Genomic DNA, 15,209 nt, shown 5'->3' with positions numbered 1-15,209 from the left:
GCCCTCGCTCTGTCCTAGGTTTCCTCTCTTTATCCTACCTAAACAGAAAAGAAAAGACATTATTGATAAAACAAGTTTATCTGGTCTTAAAGCTCTGTCAAGTAGTAGGGAGTCGGGACCCATTGTTAATATATTATCTGGTCTCGAGCTGCCGAGTAGAGGGTTCATGTGTAAAAAATATCTGGTCTTGAAACACTGTTGTGAGGGGCCTGTGTTAATATCTGGTCTTAAGGCCCAATAAATTCAGTTGATATTGTGCTTACATCGGTCATTCGGTCATATTCCCAAACAACAAACACATTTGCATTAATCATGTTACTGCAAATTAAGTGGCACATGGCAAATCTGGGGTCCTGTGGTATTGCAAAACAGGTCTTCTTGTTTCTTACAAACAGGACTTGCGAGGCACACTGTTGCTACGATTCCACACCAAATAGTCCAGGGGCCAAGCCAGATTTTGGTACCACCTAAGGTGGCCGTACATTTTTGGTATTTTTGTATTCCTACATGTCTCTAGTTTATATTTTGGTATGATACATCTTCCAATTCAGTAGCTTATTGACAGTAATCACTCTAAACCGGCTAATGTATCCGGTAGGAGACACAAAGTAGAATCTTTGTGTCTCCTACCGGAAATACACCCGGGCATCAAATTATTGCGACAAAAAACAAAATATATCCATGTATTCAAGGCTTCATGGGGTGTGCAATTGTTAGAAAATAAATCATTTTTTGGGTGAACTCCTCCTTTAAGTTTCCCAGGGGGACTCTCTACCCATTCAGCTATGACCACCCTAGACCGAAGGAGGGTCAACTTTTACAAGCTTATGGAAAGCAGTCTTTTTGCAAACACCAAAAATCTGAGAAGTTATCAATTGCACACCCCATGAAGCCTTGAATACATGGATATATTTTGTTTTTTGTCGCAATAATTTCATGCCCGGGTGTATTTCCGGTAGGAGACACAAAGATTCTACTTTGTGTCTCCTACCGGATACATTAGCCGGTAGGTAGTGATAACTGCCATTAAGCTACTGAATTGGAAGATGTATCATACCAAAATATAAACTATAGACATGTAGGAATACAAAAATACAAAAACTTTACGGCCACCTCAGGTGGTACCAATTTGTGAAAATATCAGTGTTGGCCCCTCATGGACTAAAACGCACAAACACTGTTCAGGGGCCTGCCATGAAATTAGACACACCAGAGGCCATGGGTGGGAGGCCTCAGGAGCAACAGTGTGTCATGTTTGTTTGTTTGTTTGTTTGTTTATTAAGGATCCCCATTAGTCTACACCTTAGTGGAGACTATTCTTCCTGGGGTCCAGTCATGGGCACACTGTAGCTCCTTTCCCCACCAAATGTGCACCTACATTGTTCAGGGGTCTGGTGACAATATAGTTGGGTCATTTATGGCACTTCCGTGACCGCGGAGAGCGAAGGTCCGTTTCTCAATGGATTTGTCATCTAGGAGGGTTATTAAACAAATTTAGCCGGGGTGTCTTTTTTAAAACGGCGGGGAAAATTTGTGGGAGACCAAAATCCAAAATGGCTGCCGTGAAAATGAACTTTTTAATGGTTTGACCTACAATGATGCACAATACATGGTTTCAGAGCTTATTTTGGTCAAGGAATACATATATGGTGTTTATATAATGATTTGACCTATTGTCGACCTTCAAATGCAAGATGGCTGCCAATTATGAGCTCCAAAAGGGAGTTTTTTCAAAATCGTCACAAAGCCTTCATATTAGGCTCAAATGAAAGCTCTGCTCATGATGAGTTGAATAATATACAGTATAAGTACACAGAAGTAATCTCTGAGGTCAATAAAGTCAATGTTTGTGTGTAAACAGCAGTTGCTGATTTGCGGTTTCCCATTAAATAGGGTAGGCTACTGAGAATATGGTGTCCAGTTCATCCCATTTTCATAATGAACCAAAAATAAATGAGCTCTATAGCCTAACATAAAATAGTATTCTGTATGCAAAGCTAGAAAGGTTAGTTGCTTGAGGTGAATTTAAAAGTCAACTCATTTGTCACCCTTATTTTGTAGTATTGCTCCCAGTATTTCCTGTCTGTCTTCCTTGCCTTGTCTAACCAGTCTTGTGATTTTGTCAGTGTTTCCACCTGTGTCCTCCTAGTCCCCGAGCCTATCCCAGTGTTGATTGTCAGTTGAGTTCACCTGTGTCCTGTTAATCCCTGTATATTTAAGCCCTGTGTTTGCACTGTGGTCTTGTTGGTCTGTTGTCATGCGAGGTGAGGTTTTTAGTTGTTGTTCTTTGTGCTCAAGAATCTTGGACATTAGAGCGTCTGCCATTCCAGAGCCGTTGAATCGCTTGTAGATGGCATAGATGTAGGACATCAGCTGGTGGAAAGTTACGAGGATTGGGAGGATGTCCTTGAACATTAATGGATTCTCCGCCTTGAGCTGAGTGAACGTCTTGTAGGTGGGCAGGTGACCAACAAGAAAGGAGAATGGAATATTCTTCTGCCGCATGGCCTCCACATGTTTCACCATTATGTCATTCACCACTGACTTGCTTGGAGGTTCATTGTATGTTGTGTGGTAATTAGGCATGCTCTTGTTGGGTGGTGGATGACAGCAGGACTGGGCACCACTGTATCCTGGAACTCGCTGCTCTTCAGGTGGTGGTCTTCTGCCATGATTGTCTACACGAGACAGTGCATGTATTACAGAGCGAGCACGCTGCGGAGCTGACCCATCCACTGGTGGATCTACCCTGGGACAAGCAGGTGACTCACTCTTGCTACCAGGGGGGCATCTGTACTGGCAAACCTTTGTCAGTTCTGCACACTTCTGCTTTAGCTGTGCAGAGATTTCCTTCTTCTTGGTGAGCGTTTCAGCAGTCTCTTTGCCTGGTTTCTTTTCATAGCTCTCTGGCTGCATGTACATGACATTTGTTCGATGGACTGCTGTAGAGTCACCTGTCATAGTGTCAATCTTGAAGTCGTCATTGTCGATGATCACGATAGCTGGCTTGCTGTCTGCGATCTTGTGTGGGCAGGTTGCTGATGCCTCCACATCCATCAGAGCCCAATGGTCATAGAGGAGCAGTGTGTCTGCAAAGCTGATGCAGACACCGCTCTTGTGCAGAGTGTCTACCAGATCTTTACTCCTTGTCATGCCATGGACATTTACTCCCAGGTTGATAGCAGAGCTCCGCAGTGTGCTCGCTCTGTGATACATGCACTGTCTCGTGTAGACAATCATGGTACAAGACCACCACCTGAAGAGCAGCGAGTTCCAGGATACAGTGGTGCCCAGTCCTGCTGTCATCCACCACCCAACAAGAGCAAGCCTTATTACCACACAACATACAATGAACCTTCAAGTCAGTCAGTGGTGAATGACATCATGGTGGAACATGTGGAGGCCATGTGGCAGAAGAATATTCCATTCTCCTTTCTTGTTGGTGACCTGCCCACCTACAAGATGCTCACTGAGCTCAAGGCAGAGAATCCAGAAATGTTCAAGGACATCCTCCCAATCCTCGTACCTCCAGCTGATGTCCTACAGTACATCTATGCCATCTACAAGCGATTCAAGGGCTCTGGAATGGCAGACACTCTGGTTACAGCAGGGGTAGTAGTGGAGGGGTTGGTAGACCAAGCACTACGAGGAAAGCACTACAGACAGGGCGTGCTGTGCATCCTGCTCTGGCGAGAGGTTCTTATCCAAAATCACTTCCAAGATTCTTGAGCGCAAAGAACAACGACTAAAAACCTCACATGACAAAGGTCTACAGACCAATAAGAACACAATGCAATCACAGGGCTTAAATAGACAGGGATTAACAGGACACAGGTGAACTCAACTGACAATCAACACTGGGATAGGCTGGGGGACTAGGAGGACACAGGTGGAAACACTGACAAAATCACAAGACTGGTTAGACAAGGCAAGGAAGACAGACAGGAAACACTGGGAGCAATACTACAAAATAAGGGTGACAAATGAGTTGACCTTTAAATTCACCTCAAGCAACTAACCTTTCTAGCTTTGCATACAGAATACTATTTTATGTTAGGCTATAGAGCTCATTTATTTTTGGTTCATTATGAAAATGTGATGGGATGAACTGGACACCATATTCTCAGTAGCCTACCCTATTTAATGGGAAACCGCAAATCAGCAACTGCTGTTTACACACAAACATTGACTTTATTGACCTCAGAGATTACTTCTGTGTACTTATACTGTATATTATTCAACTCATCATGAGCAGAGCTTTCATTTGAGCCTAATATGAAGGCTCTGTGACGATTTTGAAAAAACTCCCTTTTGGAGCTCATAATTGGCAGCCATCTTGCATTTGAAGGTCGACAATAGGTCAAATCATTATATAAACACCATATATGTATTCCTTGACCAAAATAAGCTCTGAAACCATGTATTGTGCATCATTGTAGGTCAAACCATTAAAAAGTTCATTTTCACGGCAGCCATTTTGGATTTTGGTCTCCCACAAATTTTCCCCGCCGTTTTAAAAAAGACACCCCGGCTAAATTTGTTTAATAACCCTCCTAGATGACAAATCCATTGAGAAACGGACCTTCGCTCTCCGCGGTCACGGAAGTGCCATAAATGACCCAACTAATAGTCACACCACATCAGGGACTCCTGGCCCTGAGTACCTTGTTGTACTTTTTTTTTTTTACCCACAGTAGACTACTAGACTCTAACTTCACACACCTCTGTGTCTGTGCCAGTGCTTTATTTGAAACAGCTAATGATTACCAGATTAATCACACCTGTCTATTAGGCCTACTCTCGATTTGTCCAACAGGTTAATTGGGATCTCCATGTCTCAGCTGTGTCTGTCTCATCGGTGGAAAGACTGGTAACGCGAGGTTAGTCTCATCTGTCACGATTATAGGGCTCATTTTGTCATCATAATTATTTGCATTGACAGCATGAAACCTAAAAACATTTTAGAATAATTATAACACACAGTACATTTAACCCAGGTTAAAATGTGCTACTTTGCTGATATACATTATTATATCATAAAACATACATTAACCACTTTAACCGTAGGCTATTTTCAAAAATTTGAGTACATTTACTTTTGGTCATTTAAGTATATTTTGATGCCAATACTTTTGTACTTTTACTCAAGTAACATTTTGAACACAGGCATTTTACTTGTAACGGAGTATTTCTACATTGTGGTATTGCTACTTTTACTTGAGTAATAAATCTGAGTACTTCCACCACTGTGTGCGCATGTCTGAAGTGCTGAAATGCATGAACGTGACGTCTACAATCGCGCCATCTTTGGAAAAACACTACGGTCTGTGAACTGAATGAAACTAAACTTGCTTTCATCGTCATTCAAGAGCTAGCTTGCTGTGATAACTGATATACTTGTTTCTCAGGGTGAGGTAAGTCATTGGTTTAATTTCGGTTGTAGCTCGATATGTTTTGAGTGTGTGTGTGGACGGACGGACGGACGGACGGACATGGAAGTGGAGTTGCCGTGCTAAAAAGAATAAATGTTGTTAGAATCCAAAGAATCCATTGCTAAGTTGCTAACAGAAGGCCGGGGTTTAGAGGTGTTCGTGGGAACGGTGCTGCTACGCTGCATCCCGGCTGGGCGGTGCTTCTGTGGTCAGTGTTGCCAGATTTTGCGGGAGAAATAAGCAACCAGGTCTAAGAAAATAAGCCCAAAAGAACCACTACTCACTACTGTATATATTGAAAATAGCCGATTTAAGAGCTCACACCGCAAGATCGTAGATCTAGTATTTTCAACAAATCTTGAAGTAAATGTTTGATATTTGGAAGATTTGAAACGTTCTCAAACAACACAAATCTGATATTCAGGGCTCCCTGCCAGTGGCAGCGTATTCGCTTATATTAAGCGGACATGGCAACCCTGTCCGTGATGTGTGAGGCCTTCATTATGGCTAAACGCTCTTACTCCACCCCGCCGTCTCTACCGGAGCAGCATAACCTTGCACGCCTCGCTGATTTACTAACGTTAGCTTGGGGGCTACTAGCTAACTATTAGCTGTTCGCCGAAAACATTGCAACCTAGCTCTCATTATTCAATTGAGGTTAATAATTGCAAAGCAACTTTTTAACTGGAACCTCTGCAAGGATAGCTGACTGATACATGTATTTAACTGTTCATAGTTATCTGTCTTTTAGGATTCCCGGCTTATTTGACCCTAGACCCTAGTTAACTGATAAACCAAGGCGACGGGCCATTGAATGTGTGATTTGAGTGTAGTGATAACATTTGTGTCTGGTCTTTAGTTTGAGGAGGTCAACAATGGGAATCAAGGCTCAACGTCCTCGATGCTTTCTTGACATTGGAATCGGCAACGTGCTTGGTAAGAGAAACCGTTGCTCAACTCGCTGGCTACTTTAACTAACTTATTTCAAATTAACTTGACCATAATGTACATATTTTTCATTTTTCAGTGGGCCGAGTTGTGGTGGAGTTGTTTTCAGATGTTTGCCCCAAAACTTGTGAAAACTTCAGGTGCCTCTGCACAGGTAAATTATATCAACAGTCTAGTAGAGAATTAAAGAGGGATTTGATCAGTTTGTCAAATTGATTTATTTGTATCTGTGAAAGTGAGTCATGAATGAAATCGATGCAATTTCACTCCCTGATTCCAACACTAGCGTTTACAAAGTTCCAGAGTTGTGTATGACATCAAATCACAATTTGGCACTACACTGAAATTCACTTAAATGAATTGAAACTGAAATTGACTAGCTAAAATGAACTGAAATTGAAAGTAGTCATCATAAGATCATCATAAGTGTCCCCACCAGTGTAAGCTGCTCTTTGTAATTTAGTTTAGATGGATAGATACCTTTTTTATTGATCCCGCAGGGAAAATTCAGGCGCCAGAGAGACAGAAGTAACGGATACAGGTCAGGGCATAGAAATACAGAAGAGTAACATCACAGTAAAGACACCCTTAAACAAAATATAAATTAAAGTATACTGATGCATACACCCTATAGATCTACAGTGAAACATATACAATCATCCCGCCTGGTACAGAACACAGACGGGTAAGCCCATAGTTGTCATAGCACATCAGCATAAACCACAGTTAACATTACAGATGTAGAGAGTAGATGTTACAATATTATTTTTTTAAGGTAGTAGCATCAGAATCATGAAGTGAAATTGCATCCTTATATTTAATTAATTACCCGCTTTAATAATAATAAAAATTCACGCTTTGTGAACGCTCTTGTTCTTTTATGGAATTTTATCATTGTGTCTTCCAGGTGAGAAGGGTATTGGCAAAGGAACACAAAAGCCTTTGCATTACAAAGGATGTCTCTTCCATAGAGTTGTGAAGGACTTCATGATTCAAGGAGGAGACTTCAGTGAAGGTAAGCATTAATTCTGATTATTTTACAGACTAGTTGCAGAACCAAATCTGTTAGTTCATGCAACTGACATCTGGAAAAGCTACACAATGTGTTATTTTGGATTGAGCATTTTTGCAACCTGTGCTGTATGTACACTGTATGTAAGTTTTTCCACCTTAGCCTCTGTGTATTTGTACTGTAGTTTCTTCCCTCCCTTGTGATGTGACTATGGCTGCAATCAACCATTAATTTTCATGAATTCATCTGTATATTGTGTTTTTGAATAGTTCAATAGTTAGGATGGATAAATGTGCAAATCAAATGTACTCTGACAAAAATACCTCTGTGTAACAGGCAATGGAAGAGGAGGTGAATCCATCTATGGAGGCTTTTTTGAAGGTAAAAATACTTTCTCTGAATGGCATTTATTTTACTCTATTTCATTAAAAAAAGATCGTACTTCATGGCCATACTCTTTTCCCCAGATGAAAGCTTTTCTGTCAAACATAACAAGGCATACTTGCTGTCCATGGCAAACAGGGGTAAAGATACCAATGGATCCCAGTTTTTCATGTAAGTGCCATGTTAAGCCTCTTGTTTTTCTTTCATTTATTTTATTAGTTGGTCCCATCATTCTTAACATGAACAGCAAAATGTCATCTTTGTCTTCAATTCTTCATCTCAATGCCAATCCCCAGAACAACGAAACCGTCGTCACATCTAGATGGGTAAGTATTCAGCGAAATGTATGAATCTGCCATTATGGTACTGTCTGTAGTATACTGTGCAGTTAAATTTACGAATCAGCCATTATGGTACTGTGTTGAGTATGTTTATTGTTCAGCTAAATTTATGAATCAGCCATTATGTTTCTGTCTAAAGTATATTTTGTACAGCTTAACACTAATTGTATTTTGCAGTGTCCATGTTGTTTTTGGCCATGTAATCGGGGGCCAAGAAGTTGTACAGACCATGGAGAGCCAGAAAACGGATGCTAACAGCAAACCATATGCTGAGATGAAGGTTTTGAACTGTGGAGAGCTCATCCCTAAAATGAAAGGTATGTGTGATGAAGTGTTTTTTTTTTACTTTTTGAGTCCTTAGCAAACGCATTTATGTATATTATTGTCTTGGCTGCTACAGTTGGTGGAACTTAAGTGTACTGCCTTTAAATTATTTGCAGCAAAAAAAGATGAGAAGGAAAAAGCATCAAGCAGCAGCAGCTCTAGTGACTCTGACAGCTCTTCTGACTCCTCCGAGTCGGAGGACTCGGGTAAAGACGCCAAGAAGCGGAAAAAGAAGGCAAAGACGCAAAAGAAAAAACAAAAAAAGAAACATAAAAAAAGGTACATCATTAATGTATTATGTTTTCATTATTAGCAATTTCAGAACCTTTTATTTTGGTCAAAGTATGTTTGCATATGAAATGTTGGTGCATTTTCAACGACAGCAAGACAAACAACAAGTAATTAACCACTTAACCCTATACACTTCCTTGACCGGGGTCCCCAAGGCGTCTATACTGGGTCTGCCAATCTACAATTTACGGCTTTTTGTGAGCTTGTAGATCTGCTGTTTTTGCCTAAATGTTTGCCCCAGAATGGGAATGCTAGGATTCACCCGGTTAAAAAGTTTATATCTCTATCAATTCACATTCACATCTCTCAATTGTTTTGCGTCCCAGGCATAACACGGGCGGTCGGGCGCCATCCAACTAAACAGCCTCTAACTTGGCAAACTTGTGCCATACAACCTAGGGGTGTACAGTGCAGAGTAGTAACTACATCTGACCGTGGGTCTGCAGAGGACGCAGCGAATCGCTGTGTTTTTGGGGCAAGTGTATGCATCAGCTTCCCTGATTGGCCAAACCCACTGGCTTCACAGACTGGTTAAGCTTCATATCACCTAAGTCCCCAATCGGCCAACCTGACCACCGACTTTACTGATTTGCTGAGCTTGCCTTTGGGTGTGCCGCGTCGCCAATATAAGCGATATCATGTGCAATGGTACAGAAAGTACGAGAGCAGTAGGCATGGATGAACGAAAGTGGCAGCACAGAGCAAAACACGATGTAGCTGACAATGGCAGATCGGTACATCAGATAACGGGAGTATTGCACAACGGGTGGGGCGTGTATTCTGAATTTGATCGTTCCTGACTTGCATGGCCCAAGTAGATACTTGCAATAAAGGATAAAAGTAACTGTACAGCTCTGAATTTTCTCTCTAGATCTGAGCCTGACAGCGCAGAGGAGAAAGATGAAGAGGTGCTTTTATCTTCAGTACGACCCGAAGAAATTCCGGCTATCCCAGAGAACAGATTTCTTATGAGGAGAAGTCCCCAAGCAGTTCAGAAGGAGAAAGAGGAAACCGGAAAAGACCGAAGAAGAGAGGAAAGGCCCAGAGAAAGGTTGGTCTCATTGACTAAATCCAGGATGTGCTTACTTTCCTGGGTACTAGTTTGGTGTTCTAATGTGATAATTATAAATGTATGTACTAATTAAACATATTTTTTACCTTGATGATTGGCAGAATGTTTAACTCTCAGTCGACATATAACAGAAGACTTGTGATGACACGCTCTGGCAGGAAGATTAAAGGCAGGGGACCAAGGGTAGGTACAAGGAGACAGTGATGTTGCTAGGTTTTCAATGTAATGGGTCCTGGGATGCAAGGGTGGTCTTTTAGATGGGTCCCAGGGACATTTTATGGGTCCCCAATTACACGTCCCCCCCCCTATCGTTTTCTTTGATCTCCAATCTCCATATCTTCTATGCGTGTGTGACTGTGTACATTATATCCTGATGCAGTGGATCTCAACCTTTTCAGGCAGCGACCCCCCAAAATAATCATATTTTAACTGGGGACCCCCCACCCTGAGGAATTAGGAGTTGAGGCACTTAATTTAGTTTGATTCAGTTCCACAGATACATATTGTGAAAATAGCAGATCTAGATCAGTGCGACCCGTTCCTGCTTTTCAAGACCGATACCGATATATATACATATATTAAAAAATCATAAATATATTTTTTCAAATGTATATGATTCTGTAGTATTAGCACACCTTATGGTAAGAAATACTAGTAGTGGGCAACAGGTGGATTTAACATACCTTTGACCAATAGAATACATTTAATCATAGAACCTTTTAATCATTATTATTATTTTATTTTGTATTATTTATGAATGTAGAATTTATTTTTACTATTTATTGTGTAGACTGAAAACACTGGCTTACAGTGGAAGTATTGGCAAATAAAGAAATAGGAATTCAAGAAATAATGAAGACAAATACTGACAATGCCTATGAACATTGGCTTGCAGTTATTGCACATAGTCAACATGCAATAATACTATTAGGCTTGTCATTGAGAAAGGAAAATAAAGTTGTCTTTTTGAGGAGAAGTGGAACCTTATAAGTCACTTTAAGTTTAGCATGAGGGAGAGGGTCTACCCTCTTCAGGGAATTAATTGTTATGATATCTCTAAGCTACAGAAAACATCCAGTTGCCTATTAAACATACACAAGACACAGACGATAGACAACCGGTTACTTACAGCTGCCATTAATTAGTGCTTTTGTTTGCCTTTGTGGTCAAATCAGGGTCAAATGCATAGGATCAACGAGCCATCGTTAACCTGCTAATGTTACACAGCTGATTGGCAACATGCGTTAATCCACCACTCACTCTGATCTCCAAGCAAGTGGGAGAACACTCTAAAATCGGGGATTTTACTTTGGCTGGTCAATTTAAGATGACAACAGCAACAAAGATTAGTAGTAGACCTGTATGTATGATGATCAGTTATTATTCCAGACAGTGGTCTATCCAAGACGTTTTAACACGTTTAAGAGCAGGTCCTCATGCCGTCTCTCTCTCTCTCTCTGTGTGTGTAGCGTAGACTAACAGCGAGGGGCTGTGCTGCTGCTTCTGCCACACAACGCCGTTTAACCGAGTTATACTTCTCCAGTACAACGGTGTCTAACCGGAGAGTTATACTTCTCCACCAACGGTGCCTAACCGAGAGAGTCCATGTAGATCACAGCTGAAAATATTATATATTATCGGAGCTAATCGGAGCTGCGTCCCATGGACGCACTAGAGTTGTCATGAATGCGTCCTTTCGCAATATGGTGCGTCAGCGACGCAGGACGCAGGCCTACGAGCATCTCTGAGGAGACACCTATATGGCAATAGCTCCATTCAAAAGTGTATAACTGGTGTTTTAACCCTGGTGTCCCAATTTTGGGCATTTGGGGTGATAATTTCGAAACTAGCAGATCCCCAAACTCCCTTGTTTGTGAGCTTGTAGTTTGTAGATGAAAATAGCCAAAGCGCAAAATATGGTTACTTGTACCTTTTTTATAAAATGTGCATCATTACCAGTAATGAGATTACAGCCAGTTTATACACAGGAAGGAACATTGCCATTTATATTACCTTTATCTTCCAGCGATATCGGACCCCCTCTCGCTCGAGGTCAAGGGATCGCTTCCGGCGTAGTGAAACTCCTCCACATTGGCGACAGGAGATGCAGCGCCAGAGGATGAGAGCAAGCAGTGGCGAGCGTTGGATTAAGGGCGACAAGTAATAAACTATAATCCTCTTTATTAGATTTTTTTCCTGGTGATTACAGGGCAAGAAATGCATTATTCATTGCTGGTACACATTGACAATGTGCTAATATATATATGAGCCATTTTTTAAGAAACCGTCCATTTCAAGCATGCAAACATGTTGCTTTTTGGCAAAATGTGCCATTTTTAATCCAAAAGGAGAAATTCTTGGGGTTTGGATGCTGTTTGTGGGGGTGGGGTCGATGAGGTCCTGCCTACTCAAAGCGATTTCCATACTAGACAACGTAGTCGTAGTGTGACAATCTGATGCTTTGGAACGGCAGCACGTGTCGAGACCAGTGTTGCCTCATAAATTTTCAATGGTCAAATCCCCTGAGCATTACTTTAGCAACTGCTGAGCAACATCTGACGTGTACATTGGCACCACTTGTCCATCATTCAACGAATCTCTGTACTATCTAGGTCAATTGCAATAAAAAAATAAAGGCCATTACATTTATTGTTGGTATTATATGTGAACACGTAGATAAATACATGGTTGACACGTAGTGTTGACACAAACATTTAAAATGGTTAATGCCTATAAAAAGCAATTCTGACTTTCTGGGAATGCAAAAGATCAATGCATTGACATACTGATGTCACATTGATACAGATTTGAGAAACAACTTTGCACACAACAGCACAAACTTAAAATGATGAACCACAGAATCTTTTCACTAATGTTTAAATGATGATTTTGTTAACGGTTGGTCGACAGTGTAATTGGACCCTGATTTTGCAGTCTTTGATCATTTGAGCAGTTTCTGAAAAATGGCTTTAATACAGTATGTGTTATGTCATGCAGCAATGCTAATGAGTAAACTATTTGAAGAATCTGTCTTAAATAACTAACTGCTTTCTGAAATACCATTATTGCTTCAGCTGTCCTTTTCTTATACATTCTTAAATTTTTTATACTTCTTGCAGAGGTGACATGGTCGACGCCGCCAAGGATGAAGCTGCTAAAGCTCAGAAAGGTGGCGATAGAAGGTCCTCTGAAACAAAGCATGAACATGCCACTGAGGTTAAGAAAGACAAGAAGGGCCGCTCTCACCGATCTAGAAGCAAAGAAAAGGACACTTCAAAGAAGAAGGCAGAGGAGAAAGGTGACAAACACAAGGCAAAGAAAAAGGCCAAATCTCAAAGCCGCAGTAAGAGCAGGGAAAAAGGTGGAAGATCGAAGAGCAGGGAGAGGGATCCTAAACAAAAGGGTGAGGACAGACGAGGCCGCTCCAGGAGCAAAGACAAAAACATCAAAGGGAAAGAAAAGGAGTCGGAATCCAATCGCAGCAAAGAAAGAAACAAGCATTCAGCATCTGATAAGCATGGAGACAATGCTAAAGGAAAAAATGGAGAACGAGCGTCACAAAGCAAGGAAACCAACACTGTAAAAGATGGACAACGGTCAAATAGTAGGAGCAGGGACAGGGGAAGGCGTGCTTCATCAAGAGACAAACAGGACCATCGGGAGAAAGGGAGAGAGAAAGGGAGAGAGCGTAGCAGGAGTCAGGAAAAACGCCGCCACAGCGAGAGGGACAATGATAAAAAGGGAGCGACATCCAGGAACAGGGAGCGAACAAGAACCCCAGACAGAAATAAGGCCAGAGACTCTCATAGAGGCAGGCGCTCCAGAAGCAAGAGTAACCACCGAGACCACAGTAATAACCGCTCATCTCATAGGAAGAATAAAGACGAGTCCAGAAAGGGGTCTAAGAGCAGACGTAGCAGCAGTTCTGAGAGCGACAGAGATGAGAAAAGGAAGAGTCGAAAGAGTCCCGATTCCAAGAAGAGACGGGAAGGTAGTCCGCAGAGGAAATCTCCCTCCAAATCCACAGACGACACCAGAATTGTGACGGTCATCTCCTCAAGAGGGAGTCGTGACACGAAGGGCAAGGACAGAAACAGCAGCAAGAAGAGGAGCTCGAGTTCAAGTTCTGATGACTAGGGGTGTGTTATTAACATAGCTAGACATTTGATCTGATGGACTTGGTTAATACTCATGGAAGTGTGAGGTTTTATTTTTGAATGCATCTGTAAATTACATGTTGGCTTTACGATATATCCAATTATACTGTTTCAAATTATGCAGTTTCTAAAAAAAGAGAAATTGAAAAAATTAGGGGCTGGGGGGAAGAATTTTGAATGACTTTATGTGGAGCAGACAACTTTTTAAAAGCTTTTTTTTTTTCCTAGCATAATTTTTTTTTACTGTAATTTTATAAATGTTATTTAATGCCATTGGATTTGGGCTAAAGAATGTAGTAATTTGACTGCTTACACGTATACTGCCCTACAAAGCCAAAGTGCAGTAACTACGTGAAGAATCAATCTGATAAAAAAAGGCTTTAAAGTGCTTCAACTGGCCAGCCACATGGGGTATCAGTATGTAAGTGATATTGCACTAATCCATAAGCTAATTGTTTGTCCCCAAAATCATGAAGCCTGATTTGACCTTTGAGACAGATCATGGGCCATGTGTCCAAAACTGTAGTTACTGCACTTTGGCTTCATAGGGCAGTATAGACACATGGCATACTTTCCCCGGGCAAGTTGTTTTACTGTAGCAAGTGATGATGTGGAAGAGTCAGTCTCCTGTTATTTCTTGCATGCTTATCCCTGATTCACTGTGGATAATCTGTTTCGATAACTACCATTATTGTTGTCTTTATTTTTTACTGATTTTGAGATGTCTACGGTGTGCTGTTCAAATGGAAAAATACGTCTCTGAAATGCTGTAGGAAAAAAACATAAAATGAGTTTGTACAAAAACTTATTTGTGAAAGTTTTTGTTTTTGTTTCACAAATATGGATGAGTGGGAAATAAAGTGTCACTCCATCATTTCTATTTAAACCTGCCTCCCTGTAAACAATTTACTTTTTGTGACTAGTACAATATTCTTACTTTTACAACACGTTACAGTACATTACTGTAGTTAAGCGTGCAGTGCTGTTCAAATGGAAAAATACGTCTCTGAAATGCTGTAGGAAAAAAACATAAAATGAGTTTGTACAAAAACTTATTTGTGAAAGTTTTTGTTTTTGTTTCACAAATATGGATGAGTGGGAAATAAAGTGTCACTCCATCATTTCTATTTAAACCTGCCTCCCTGTAAACAATTTACTTTTTGTGACTAGTACAATATTCTTACTTTTACAACACGTTACAGTACATTACTGTAGTTAAGCGTGCATGGTTGGTGCAGTGGTTCTCAA

The 15,209-nt window shown here is 41.0% G+C and overlaps 1 protein-coding gene across 2 annotated transcripts; it reads left to right on the top strand.

The window, feature by feature from the left end:
- The first annotated feature begins 5,282 nt into the window (after positions 1–5,282).
- Positions 5,283–15,101, top strand: ppig (peptidylprolyl isomerase G (cyclophilin G)). Of its 2 annotated transcripts, none has more exons than XM_084084898.1 (13): positions 5,283–5,414; positions 6,292–6,368; positions 6,460–6,534; positions 7,288–7,395; positions 7,729–7,773; positions 7,860–7,947; positions 8,073–8,102; positions 8,295–8,434; positions 8,558–8,720; positions 9,604–9,783; positions 9,906–9,987; positions 11,831–11,964; positions 12,924–15,101. In XM_084084898.1, the coding sequence occupies exons 2-13, from the start codon at positions 6,308–6,310 to the stop codon at positions 13,939–13,941; spliced, it is 2,124 nt and encodes a 707-aa protein (XP_083941024.1). In that variant the 5' UTR covers positions 5,283–5,414; positions 6,292–6,307; the 3' UTR covers positions 13,942–15,101. The 2 variants fall into 2 exon arrangements, with proteins under 2 accessions (XP_083941024.1, XP_083941025.1); XM_084084899.1 differs by having other exon boundaries at positions 5,291–5,409.
- Positions 15,102–15,209: the final 108 nt, after the last annotated feature.

Source organism: Gymnoscopelus microlampas (genome assembly GCF_963454915.1).
Source record: "Gymnoscopelus microlampas genome assembly, chromosome: 17".
NCBI classification, from domain to species: Eukaryota; Metazoa; Chordata; class Actinopteri; order Myctophiformes; family Myctophidae; genus Gymnoscopelus; species Gymnoscopelus microlampas.
This window is presented reverse-complemented; position numbering and strand designations above follow the sequence as displayed.

What these genes read in the sequence shown, in the direction of transcription:
- ppig (XM_084084898.1), top strand. Translation starts at nt 6,308, where the DNA reads ATGGGAATCAAGGCTCAACGTCCTCGATGCTTTCTTGACATTGGAATC. An exon ending in CTTCAGGTGCCTCTGCACAG is followed by an intron (nt 6,535 to 7,287) that starts GTAAATTATATC and finishes TGTGTCTTCCAG; the next exon opens with GTGAGAAGGGTATTGGCAAA. An exon ending in AATGGATCCCAGTTTTTCAT is followed by an intron (nt 7,948 to 8,072) that starts GTAAGTGCCATG and finishes GCCAATCCCCAG; the next exon opens with AACAACGAAACCGTCGTCAC.